At 40.1% G+C, this 13718-nt stretch overlaps 1 protein-coding gene across 1 annotated transcript in view; it reads right to left on the bottom strand.

The window, feature by feature from the left end:
- LOC149820928 (uncharacterized) overlaps positions 1-11488 on the bottom strand; it is a 28194-nt gene extending 16706 nt beyond the window's left edge. The window contains exons 1-2 of the mRNA XM_089983039.1: positions 11269-11488; positions 10574-10872 (exon numbers count right to left, since the gene is read on the bottom strand). Coding sequence (XP_089839165.1) covers positions 10574-10872; positions 11269-11460 — 491 coding nt within the window. The 5' untranslated portion in view covers positions 11461-11488. The remainder of the gene's footprint in view (positions 1-10573; positions 10873-11268) is intronic.
- Positions 11489-13718: the final 2230 nt, after the last annotated feature.

Raw genomic sequence — 13718 nt, 5'->3', positions numbered from 1 at the left:
GAAGCAAGAGCAGCTTCAGCCCAAAAATTTTTTGGTATGTTTTGGGAAATAAGAAGGGTTCTAGTGGTCTCAATAATATGTCTATGTTTTCTTTCGGCCAACCCATTCTGTTGGGGGGTTTTAGGACAAGATCTTTGGTGAACGATTCCTTGATCTTCAAGATATATTTTAAATTGGTTGGAGAGATATTCTCCTTCAGAATCACTTCTAAAAATCTTTATGTTACTATTAAATTGATTCTTGATCATCGAATGGAAAGTTCTAAAGCATGAAAAGACTTCATGTTTGAATTTAAGAAAAAAGATCCATGAATATCTAGAGAAATCATCCACAAAAATAACATAATAAGAAAAACCTCCTTTTGAGACAACAGGTGCCGGTCCCCAAACATCGGAATGAACAATTTCAAAGGATTTTGATGAGAACATAGTTCTTTGCTCAAAAGGTAAACTTTTCATTTTTCCGAGAATACAATCATTACAAGAAAAGGAACTTTTACATAGGTCTTTTGCAAAATGTAAGTAAGACAACTTGGTGATATTAGGATGATCAAGTCTTTTGTGCCATATGTTTATATCTTTGTTTCGGGCAACATTACAAAAAGATTTTGGAACTCGAAGAGATTCCATGTAGTATAAATCGCCTTTTTTAAAGCCTTCCCCAATCAATTTCCCGGACAGGCGATCATGTATTAAACATTTATCACATGAAAATTTAATATCACAACCATGATCCGAGAGTTGAGAAACAGAAAGAAGATTTAAATTAAGTTTAGGTATAAATCTAATTTTTGGAATAAAAAAATCTTGAGCCTATTCCTTTAATTTCAAGAGAAGTTCCATCCGCAGTGGAAACAAAGGATGAAGAAGCATTTTTTGAATAATCGGAAAGTGAAAACATGTTTGGGGACATATGAAATGATGCACCTGAGTCCAAAAGCCAAGGGACTTTACCTGGAATGGAAGAAGTAGACACGGCGGCACCGGATATAGCTCCCTTGAGAAGAGGTTGAAGGGCTTCCATTATTTGGTTCAACGAGAGTGACCCACTTGATGATGCCTCTTCCTTTTGTGGTGCGTCGGTGGTGGCCATAGCAAGAAGCTTCTTCCATTTGGGACATACCGACTTGATATGCCCCGGTTCTTTACAAAAGTGACATATAGTCTTGCTATAGTCCCGCTTTCCTCTTTGTCCACCATCTCCTCCTTGATTTTGGAATTTAAAGTGAGGAGGACGATAGGTCTTTACATTATTTCCGGGTCTTGATACGGCATTAACCTCATTATTTTCTTCATAATTACAAGGAACCATAAGAACACTTGGTCCTTGTTTACATAAATTCATACGAGTCTCCTCACCACTTAATTTGGTGAGAACATCTTCAAGAGAGGGAGGAGTAAATGAGGATAGAAGTGATGACCTTATTTGCTCAAATTCCGGTCTCAACCCATTCAAAAAATTGAAGAAACGATCTTCTTCAAGTTGCTTGTGGCGGAGTTCAATTGCCTCTCCACTCCATTTTGGTTCAAGCATAGAGAGCTCATCCCAAATAGAGGAAAGATCGGCAAAATATTCCCTAACAGACATTTCACCTTGAGTAAGGGAGAGGGCCTTCTTTTGAAGGTAATACTTATGAGATAGATCTCTTGATGTATACATCTTCTCGAGATAATGCCAAGCTTCCGATGCTTTTTTGAATTTGATAATGTTGGCATTAATCTTCGTTTCGACGGATGCGAAGAACCAAAAAAGAATCTTGAAATTCTTCATTTCCCATTCGTCGTGTTTCTTTGAGTATTCTTCAAGAGCTTTGATCATTTCCTCTCCCTCAAGAATCTTGATTTCACTTCCGTCCATTATGGTTATCTTGGGTTCCGGTTCTGGAATTGTTCCTTGCACATAACCCCACAATCCTTTTCCTTTTATGTCGGCCTCCATATTCCCGGACCAAATATGATAGTTGGACCCATTCAACTTGAAGCCAAGGGCAAAGTGAGACTCTTTCTCACCCATTAAGACGTAGAGAGAAGAAGAAAAAAGACGTACCAATACGATGTTTCAACTTCTTCTTAGCACAAGATCCTTCTAAAATATTTGAGAAGCAAGATCCACCACTTCAATCTCAAAAAATCCGAAGGCACGGTTTTCGAGGCACTCGAACAAAGGCGGATTCCACGATCTCCAATCACCAACCGAGCTCTGATACCATGTGAAATTGTCTACGAAGAGACAATACATAAACAAGCATAAAAACTTTATAAAAGAAGTGCACGAAAGCACTCTCACAACACTTGAACAAAATACGCAAAAAGCGTATAAATAATAAACATGCAATAATGCATGTATTTCAATATATAAAAGCAAATGCTTGAGACTCTCAAGCTTGGGGAATTACAAGGGGGAACACCCCTATTTATACAAGAAATGAGAGGTGCAAGGGGGCTCCCCAAAGGAGTCGTTGGGGAGCTCCCAACGGTCACAATTGTGACCGTTGGGGGCTCCCCAATGACTCTATTGGGGAGACCCCCAAGGTACCTTTTTGAAATTACAAAAAGGAGAAAAATAAAAAATAAAAGAAATTAAAAATAAAGAAAAATATACAACATATTCCAAATGGAATATGCGCAAAATGTAAAAGGACTAAAATACCCTTTTCGGGTAAAAAGGAAAAAATGTATAAATATATATACTTATATATAGAGATACGTATACATATAACATATGTATACGTATCTCTATGTTTATAAGTATATATATTTATACTTACAATAATGTTTTTGAGTATACATTTTAATAGAGGTCACCCCTTCTATGGCCTTGCCCAATCAGCTTCCCTGACTGGAGATCCTGCACGGTGCAATCCTTAGGTGAGAAAGAGACTTGGCATCCATGATCCGTGATTTGAGATACGGAAAAAAGATTTAAATTTATTTTAGGAACGATTCTTACTTTGGGAACAAAAAAGTTTTTAAAATCAAGTGATCCAATACTTTCAATTTTTAGTGATGTACCATCGGCCGTTGACACACAAGAAGATATAGGTTCGGAAAAAATATTTGAAAGAGAATTTTTATGAGATGTCATATGAAAAGAAGCACCGGAGTCTAGTATCCACATACCTGGAGGAGATGAAGAGTAGGCAATAGCGGCCCCGGATGTTGAAGGAGAAGTCTTGAGAAGATGTTGGAGAACTTCGGAGATGTGATTTAGAGTTTCTTTGATATCTCCTTCTTTGGTACTTTCTTCCTTCTTCGGAGAAGTTTCCCCAATCGCGGCAACCTTTCCTTTGAGTTTTGGACAAGCCGGTCTAATGTGACCCGGTTCATTACAATAATGGCATATTATTACCCTTCTAGGCCCATTATTATTTTTGTTAAAATGGGGAGGTCTATATGCTTTAACATTTGATCCGGGCCTAGTAACGGCCAAAACTTCATCACTCTTGATGCTTAAGCCAAGTCGAGTTTCTTCTTGACATATCTCGGCGAGGGCATCTTCAATAGGTAAGGCTTTGCTTCTATGAAGAAGAGATGCCCTTACTTGTTCAAACTCCGAGCGAAGACCATGAAGAAATTGAAAGAAATGTTCTTTTTCAATTTGTTCCCTCCTTAATTCAATATCTTCTGGAGCCACCCACTTAGGCTCAAGAAGAGCAGGTTCATCCCAAAGGAGAGTTAAAGAGCTAAAATAGTCCTGGACACTCATGTCCATTTGTTTGGTGGAACGGATTTTTTCTTAACAAAAAAATTGTCGAGCAAGATCCTTTTGGGTATACATACCCTTAAGGAAAAACCAAGCCTCATTGGCCCTTCTAAATTTGGTTATATTAGCACAAATTTTAAGGTCAACATTGTTCATAAACCATGCCAAGATTTTGGCATGGTTACTTTCTCAATCCTCAATTTTGGATTGATGATCATTAATAGCTTTGATGCACTCATCGCCATCTAAAGCCTTTTCAACTTCATTTTCGATCTTGGTGAGAACAAGAGAGGGTTCGGGAGTAGTTCCCATAACAAAACCCCAAAGTTTCTTACCTCTAAGATGATTTTCCATAGCGGAGGCCCACATGAGATAGTTGGACCCATTTAGCTTAAAAGAAAGCTCCACTTTAAAGTCACGTTCCATCGGCACCAACAAGTCCTTCCTTTCTTCAAAAAGAATGAGTCACACGTTGCAAAGAAAAGGCCAATCACCAACCGATCTCTGATACCATGTAATGAAAAGAGGCGGAAGCACCAATAGAGCAAGTGTCACTCTTTAAGAGTGACCACTAGAGCCAAGAACACAAACACCGAATGTGCACACACAAAAACTCTCAAATATGGAAATGACTTAAAGTCATAAGTTGGATATTATTGAAGAAAGGAAGAGAGGGGTATAAAACCCATACATAAGAAGGAGAACACCTCCTCTATTTATAGAGGAGGGAGGCTCTAAAGAAGAGACTACAAGGGGGCTCCCTTGTAGTCGTTGGGAGCTCCAACGGTCAGAAATCTGACCGTTGGGGCCCCAACGACTACAAGAGTGGGGCCCCTTGTGGTCATCCTAAAGAAAGAAAATAAAAAAACAAAAAAGGAAAAAGTAAAAAGGGAAAAAAGAAAAATAAAAAAGTACATTGACTGAATTACAAGAATACCCCTATCGGGTATTTCAATAGAATAGAATATATATATATATACACATATATGTATATATATACTTATATATATACGGATGTATATATATATATATATTTTAACAACAAGGAACATCCAAATTTTGGGATGTAAACCCAGAAGAGTGTGACTTCGAGGGAAAACATGAATTCAACGTAACAAACATGGATTTAGCTGAGCCCAGTATTCCTTTTAATGATGCATTTGATGATGAAGAAGAAAATTATTAGCATCCATTACTTCATCAGGATATACTTTGATATGTAATTTAGTTCTTTTATGCAATACTTATTTGATTGATATTTAGGTCGATTTATGTAATTGCTTTACTTATTTGATTGATAATTTGATATTTAGGTTGATATATTGCATGCATGATGAATCATATTATGAGTTTATGACAATGTTTACTGTTAAATGTTAAACTGTTAAAACTTCAAAATTATATATATATATATATATATATAATTTTTTTTTTACATTTTTGCCCCTGCCGCACCCCCGCACCCGGGTTTTTTGGAAGTGCCGAATGCCCGCACCCGCACCCGCTCCCGCACCCGCACCCATGTGACATAGCTCTAGACTCATCAATCAAAACAATATCATCAACAAACAATATACACCACGGCACATTTTCTTGAATTGATCTCGTAAGCTCATCCATCACTATAGCAAATAGAAAAGGGCTTAAAGCAGATCCTTGATGTAACTCAACCGTTATAGGAAAATTGGTTGTCACCCCTGCGGACATTGGTTACTACTCCTTCATACATATCTTTAATTATACTAATGTACTTGAGAGAAACATCTTTCTTCATCATTGTCCACCAGAGAACATCCCTAGGTACTCTATCGTATGCCTTCTCCAAATCAATAAAAACCATATGCAAATCTTTGTTCCTCTCTCTATATCTCTTAATAAGTTGTCTAAGAAGATGTATAGCTTCCATAGTTGATCTTTCAGGCATAAAACCAAATTGATTCTCCGATATCATGACAACCTTCCTCAACCTAGACTCAATCACCCTCTCCCAAAGTTTCATAGTATGACTCATGAGTTTTATACCACGATAGTTTGTGCAATCTTGTATATCACCCTTATTCTTATATAGAGGCACCAAAGTACTCTTCCTCTACTCATTAGGCATCTTATTTGTCCGCCAAATCTTGTTAAAAAGATTTGTCAACCATTCTAAACCTTTCTCTCCCAAGCATTTCCAATCCTCGATAGGTATACCATCTGGGCCAACTGCCCTTCTTGATTTCATTTTCTTTAAAGCCTCTGCAATTTCTTTCTTTTGAATCTTGCGCATGAAGTTGCGATTCATCTCATGAAAATGAATGGAGAAGTCTCCAAGATCCTGAGCATGACTTCCATTAAATAGCTTATCAAAATAATTTTTTCATCTCTCCTTAATCTCCTCATCTTTGACTAAAACCCTTTGTGTTTCATCTTTGATACATTTAACCATACCCAGATCCCTTGATTTCCTATCTCTCATCTTTGCAAGCCTATAAATATCCTTCTCGCCCTTTTTGGTATCCAACTTTGATACATCTAACCATACCCAGATCCTCCTCTTGATACTATTGGAATAATATTTCAAGAGCACCAAAGCTCTGATACCATGTAATGAAATGGATTAAATTCAAAAGACGTCACTTATGGACTCGCAATAACACACTTCGATCAAGAATAACACTTGATTGAATAAGCCACACCACCCTCACAAGGGTCAAAATATTCTTGTTATTGCATAGGAAAAAGCTCCCAAGAGTGTTAAAAATAAAAAGGCCTTGAAGGCTTATTTATAATACAAAGGGTCACAAGGGAACAACTCAAAGTAGTTGTTGGGCTGCTCCCAACGGTCACATTTAGCTCCAACAGCTAGTTGGAGCTGCCCCGTCAATTCAAAAAATAAAAAAATAAAAAAGAGCATAAAAAAAGGTGGTTAGTCCCTAATGGGCTGACGCCTATTACAGTGAAAAGACCAAAATACCCCTGATGGGTATTTAGGCTTACACGAGTATATATATACTTATATTTATATATACATATAAGTATATATATCTTAATAACAAACAATTCTTATTTTGGAACAAGAAATTTTTTAGAGAAATTTGAATTTAAAGTCTCAATGCTTTCAATTTTTAAAGAAATCCCATCGGCGGTTGAAACAAACAATAAATTTGAGTTGGTGCATATATCGAAAAGAGAGTCCTTATAAGGGGTCATATGAAAAGAGGATCCCGAATAAAAAGTCCAATAACACATACCTGGAGGAGAAGAAGAGGCAATATTGGCACCTGATGTAGCTGATTATTTGAGTATTTGTTGAAGTGCGTCCAATAGTTGAAAAAGAGAAAATGTCTTTAGAGTCTTCTCTTCTTCTGCTTATCTCCTCCCTTTTGGGTATGGATTCTTCAATGAAAGTCACTTTTTTCTTGAAATTACCATTGAGCATAGGACAATTAGGCTTGGCTCATTACAATAGTAGCAAATAGCTTTTCTACCACCATAGTTACCATCATTATAGTTACCACCACTATAGTTATTATTATGACTATAGTTATTTTGTCTTCCAAAGTCTGAAGACTTGTAAGATTTCACATGGTTGTCGAGCTTACATATTGCCAACACTTAATTTTCTCCTCTTTTAGACATGCCAAGACGAGTTTCTTCTTAGCATATTTCGACAATGGCATCCACTAGGGGAAGAGGAGTAGACCTATGAAGAACAGAAGATCTCACTTGCTTATATTCGGGGCGAAAACCATACAAGAATTAAAAAAATTGCTCTCTTTCCATTTGTTGGCGCCTAGGTTACACATCTTCAATGACAACTCATTTAGGCTCTAAAAGTGCTAACTCATCCATAGAGGGGATAGAACATTAAAAAAAAGTCATGGTCATTCATGTCCTTATCTTTTCTTAAAAAAAATATTATCTTGCAAGATCTTTTTTGGTATACATACCCTTCATAAATGACCATGCTTCATTGGCCTTTCTAAACTTAGTAATGTTGGCATATATTTTCATGTCAACATTGTTCATAAACCATGCAAGAATTTTTGCATGGTTGCTTTCTCAATCCTCTACTTTGGATTGATAATCACTAATGGCTTTAGCATGATCATCTCCTTCATAAATTTTGACTTGTTTTCCTTTTTTTTTGGTGAGAAAAAATTGAGGTTCAGAAATAGTGCTCAGCATGTATCCCCAAAGCTTCTTTACTTCAAGATTATTCTTCATGGCAGAAGCCCACATCAAATAATTTGTACCATTTAATTTGAAAGAGAGGCCTATCTTGGAATCATGCTCCATTTTGAATATAAGGAAGAAGAGGAAGATAAAGAAGTAAATATGGAAGAATATATCTCTTTGAATCACCTCAATCACCACGAGCACATGAACACTTGATGGCCACTCTCCGCAAGTCCAAAAGCACTATGACTCGGATACCATGTAGTCAAGTATGAGGAAATACAAAACAAAGTGCACACACACTATTACAAACCCAATATGAGATAATACAAAGCACTAAGGCACACACAAGACCTCAAAGAGTCAAAAAGATCAACACAACAATGTAAAAAATATATATTTATTGCACATAACATGCTTAGAGAAGCATAAACAAAAGGGGACAAGTGTCCCTATATATACATTATAATAGAGGAAGAGGGAAGAGCTCCCTGCTCCTGTTGGAGGCAGACCCTTTTACATAAATACAAAAAAAGTAAAAGAGAAAAAATATAAAAACTGTCCCCAGTGGACAGTACCTATTACAGGTATGAAATTACTAAAATACCATTATTAGGTATTTTGGTTTACATGAACAGAATATATATATATATATATATATATATATATATATATATATATATATTAAAAGCTTAGTCCTAAAACCTCACAAATATGGGGGTTACAAAAATCTTCAGATACAATAACAAGTTTGGTTATTTGACACAAAAAAAGATTTACAGAATCTCACATGCTACAATAGAACATCTGTTGGAGCAGTATCAAGAGTTGTTAGGGCATGCAGTTTAAACAAGGCACCTAGCAAATGCACAAAGGTCAGAGGATAATATCATGAGCTAATTTAGTATGTGGATGATAAGTATGTGCATACATACACATATAAGCACCTATGTCACATGGACTTTTCTAACCGGGCCCTGCACCCACGTCCCACCCGCACCCAGGCGGGTGCGACATTTGGACACAGCTTCCTTTGTGTTAGGTGAAGTCCACCACACTGAGGTCCATTTCTATCCAAAAGTAGATTCAGTTAACCCTAATCAAGTTCATTTTTATCTATATTATATATAAAAATACATAAATGCACACACATACACGTAGTGTTAACTTAAATCTGTTAAAAATTATATATATACCCTCCCCGCACCCCCGCACCCAAGTTTTTTTAAAGTGCTGCATCGCCGCACCCGCACCTATGTGACATAGAAGCACACACATAGATACAATGTGTATGTGTGTGTGTGTGTGCATGTAAATGAGAGAACCAGGGATCATCATACCCCCAAAAAGTTAGGTCACTCATTAGGGCCCTTTGAAAATCATTCTTTCATGTATAGTTTTCCTTGATCTTAACAGGTAGATGTGCTTATCATTTCTAATTTACTAAATAAAATGCTTTGAATTGAATTTGTTTAATATAAAAACTTAAAACATTTTTTCATAAAGTTTCAATGCAATATCTGCCGTTGATATTTTATTGCCTTGAAAAACACATCTGAGCATGAAAACCTAATCTAATACATGTTTTCTACAGAGCACACTGTGGTAAACAAATCTACGGGTTAGATCAAGGAAACATCATCTGAAACCATGATTTTCGAAGTGCCCTAACGAGTGATAACTTTTTTGTGGTAGGGTGATGCTTGCACTTTCTCTCTATATGTAGGTATGTAGGTATGTATTTGCTACAGTGACACAGTCGTTTGTATATCCAATCTAGTAGAAAACACTTTTTCACCCTTCTTTTTTTCTCAAATTTTTTGTAGATCTAACCTTACAAACGTAATCTACATAATTTGTTTCTTTGAAAACAGGTTTTGGATTATGTGTTTGCAACATTTAAGTAGGTTTTTTATGGGCTTCAGAAATCAATAGGCCACAATCTACTAAAATTCCATAACTCAAAATATCATATTTTAATGTTAAAAAAGTATGATCCAAGCTGTGATTGGTAGCAAATAAGCCATGTGGATTATCAGGTCAGATTTGGGTGGATATAACTTGCACCTATGATTTTCCAACTAGATTGTACGTACAGTATGCAGTAGCATATATGTGCGTTTGTGTGTGTGTTTGTGTGCAGGCGTGTGTATGTTTGCTACCATTTTAACCAATTAAATGCTCCACCGTGAAGCAGTTTTGCTTTCAGAGCAGATAATTGACCCTTTTGGTGGATCTAAAACTGTAATATTGAGGCTGTCATCCCAAAACACTAAATGCAAGTATTAAAGCCATAATCCCACTCTTCAGAATTACTCCATGCAGTTATTTCAATTTTCCAAAGTTTATAGGAAGATAAAATCTTCAAATTCTATTCTCTACAAACGGATTGTTTTTCCCAAAATCTTATAAAAAATGCCAGAGATTTCTGTCAAAGCCTTCCAATAACTTGTCCAGGAATACCTTTCGGCAATTTCTCAAAAAAAAAAAAAACTTTCATATCTTCCGATATCCTAGAAAGAATGTTGGTCCTGAAATTCTAGAAATCGCATTAAATGTCCCAAAATTCAGTCAGTTACGTCGAGATAATCGAGAATGTGAAAGTATTGCAACCGGGATCTTCTGCATCGACGGAATTGGATTAAAGCAAGGGAGGAAAGAAAATTAAAAGAAATCAGAAGCGAATCAGATACTCAAAGTTCTTGCTTACTGAGTGTAAAAGTAGAATGCGAAAATCCCGTCCAATTGGATCATCTGCGCGAGCAAGAACGACAATAAGCAAACAGCGAACGCTCTGTAGGCCAGAACCCAAAGGGGGTGAAGATTCAGCCAACAGGGCCTCCAGAGATCAACGGATCTCGGGTAGCCGCCTCGCCATCGGGCGATCGCGGCCGTCGATAACGACGCCGATGCGACGATGAGGATCGCGCAAGGGAACACTTGCCACTGAATCCAGTATTCCAATCCCTCGGCTTCGCTCTCCATCCTCCTTCCTTCCGAAGAAAAACCCTAGAATCCCATGAACCAGTAAGCAGAACTCCTCATATTATAAATTCCAAAGTTCCAAACAACTCCCACACGCTTTGAGACCGAATTCCCCAATTGCGTCTCGTCCAAAACCAGATTTTCCCCGCTCTCAGAAAGCCCTAAATTTTATGTAAATTGGGATTTCCCAATAATCCTAAATTGCTCGAGTTTCAACGATAAGAAAGACGACTCCTGGAATTTGAAAATCCTTGGGGTATTTAGGAAAAAAATTTGTTTTTCATATGTGAAAATAAATTAGGTATGTAAATGAAACATTTGGCTGTGATTTTGTAACTTTCACACGTTTTTTTGTTATTCTAAATCATATTTTCAGAACTTTCACAGCTTTTTTTTTCATCGAAGGGGTCAGGGGCATACCCGTGAGGCGAACGACCCAATTTTTCGCCCTTGGCATGCTTCAAACTCCCATGACAGCGCTGGCGCTAGGCAACCCAACCTAGCCAGCCTACTCAATACGTGCTTTTCCAAACACGTGAGTGGAAGTAACTTGTTTTTGCCAAGCTCTTTTTTAAAGGATCCCTTCAACCTTGTCCTCGAATAGCCAATCATCACTTATCTGCATCACCATCCAACAACGACGAGCACTTTCGTCTGCAGCATCACAGACATTCCAACGTTCGTGGGTCATAAGGAGCATAACGTGTGACTTAGACATGGCTGATGCACACTGCGCTTTCGAGTTTCATTCTGAGTAACCGTTCCTTATTTATAGCCATCCGAAGAGTAAAACCGCACAAAGAGGACTTATCCTTGCGTGCGACGAAGTATATAGAGACCCTATGGTCTTGCCCCCATCGGAACCTCGCCCACCAAATGAAAAGGTCTTTCGACTCCCAATATCGTGCATGCACTTGCACGACCCCATGCCACCTTAAATGGTTGGGACAACACAGCCGCACCAAGGGCTCTCAATTGCACGCTTAAGGCCAATGTTCACGTCTCGTGGGAGATTTGCATTACACCCACAATTACTCAAATACTCTATCTAATAAGTCTAACTCACTCAACTCTCACAAACAACAACAGAAGAAAGAAATACAAGGCTGAGAGAGGGGTTTGGCTAGCTGCTAGGTTAAAAGGTTTCCAAAAATATTCAGGCTTGCAAGTGTCCCGGGCCAATCTCTCATAATGTTGCATGTGCAGTGCGGAGCTCTACTGAGTGGAAAATGTATCAAGTGTAGGAATGTGTGGTATGCATTCGCTTGATCAGTGACGTGCGGTGATAACATGGCATACGATAGGCATCAGTATCGTCGTTAGTGCATCGCTATGGGACAGCACAGACGTGGAGCATTGTTCAGTTAAGCACTGCCAGCGAATCAGAGGATGTTTTTGGAGATTTGGTTAAGGACCTCTCGGCTTGCAAGATGTTTCTCACGCGTAATGGTTGAACGCACAGAGGTGCGTGTGTGTAAAACCCACGTTTTAAAAAAAACTTAATTAGTATCGGACTCGGGCCGGGTCGGGTCCGGACCCAACCCGAGCCCATCCTCGATAGGGTTTTAAAACCAGAAACAAGAGAAAGAGTTTGAGAAAACCCTTTCCCCTGTGCGGCGCAACCACCCCACCTGTGTCTTCGGGCGGATAAGGGAAACCAACCGTGGTTTCCCCATTTATCGCCCCCCTGAGCTCTTTAAGAGCATCGTAGAAGGGCGAGGGGAGGCACACCTCCCTCTCGAAGCTCTTCGCTCTCCTCGCGTCGGCCCTCTCTTCCTTCCCAGCGCACGCCATCGACGCCGATCGTCGTCGTTGCTGCAACCATTGCTGACCGACGACGTCGGCGATCCTCTTCCCAGGTACGCTATTTTCTCCCTTCACCTCCCTCTCTGTCACCTCACCGGAAGGCACGACAGGAGACTGATGGCCCCTGTCGTGAACTCCCTCTTCACCCTCTTCTTGATGGTTTGCCGGGAGGCCGACAGGCGGTGCACGGCCCCTACCGCGCCCTCTCACTTCCTCTGTGCCCATCGGAGGCCCGAAAGGTGGCCTACGGGGCCCTGTCGTCTCCTTCTCTCTCTGGGGGTTCGCCGGAGTGCCGACAGGGGACCAATGGCCCCTGCGACACCCCCTCTCCCCTATGGGTGATCGGGCGATCGACAGGAGGTCAATTGTCTCCCTGTCAACCCCCCCCCCCCCCCCCCTCTCCTTTGTGACCTACGAAGGGGTCAGCAGGAGGTTGGTGGCTCCTGCCTCTTCGATCTCTCTCTCTCTCTCTCTCTCTCTCTCTCTCTCTCTCTCTCTCTCTCTCTCTCTCTCTCTCTCTCTCTACTCTTGAGGTTGTCGGAGAGCCTAGAGGGGGGTTGTGACCCCTGCGACACCCTCTCTCTCATTTGGGGCCTGCCTGAGGGTCGGACGGTTGTCGGCGACCCCTGTCGCCTGTGCCTTTCCTCTGTGACCTGTCAAGGGGTCTGTAGGAGGTTGGTGGCTCCTGCTGCCCCGGTCTCTCTCTCTCTCTCTGGCAGGGGTTAGTCCCCCTGCTGCCTCTCGATCTCCGGTAGGCAGGGGCAGTGCCTCTGCTGCTTTTTGGATCTCGGCAGGCAAGGGCTAGTCCCCTGTTGCCCCCGTGTTTCCCGGCAAGCACGGGCTCGCCCCCGCTGCCTCTAGGATTTTGGCAGGCAGGAGTAATGCCCCTGTCGCCTTCCTATCTTGGCTGGCAGGGGCGATGCCCATGTCGTCCTTTGATTGCTGGGCAGGTAGGGGCTCGCCCCCTGCTGCCTCTTGGTTTCTCAGAAGGCAGGGGATAGCCCCTTGGTTCTCGGCGGGCAGGGGCTCGCCCCCTGCCGCCTATTGGTTCTCGACCGGCAGGG

The sequence above is a fragment of the Nuphar pumila genome, chromosome 12 (genome assembly GCF_984573655.1).
Source record: "Nuphar pumila chromosome 12, dmNupPumi1.hap1.1, whole genome shotgun sequence".
In the NCBI taxonomy this organism is placed as follows: domain Eukaryota; kingdom Viridiplantae; phylum Streptophyta; class Magnoliopsida; order Nymphaeales; family Nymphaeaceae; genus Nuphar; species Nuphar pumila.
Note: the sequence above shows the minus strand (reverse complement) of the source record. Positions and strands in the feature narration are given on the sequence as shown.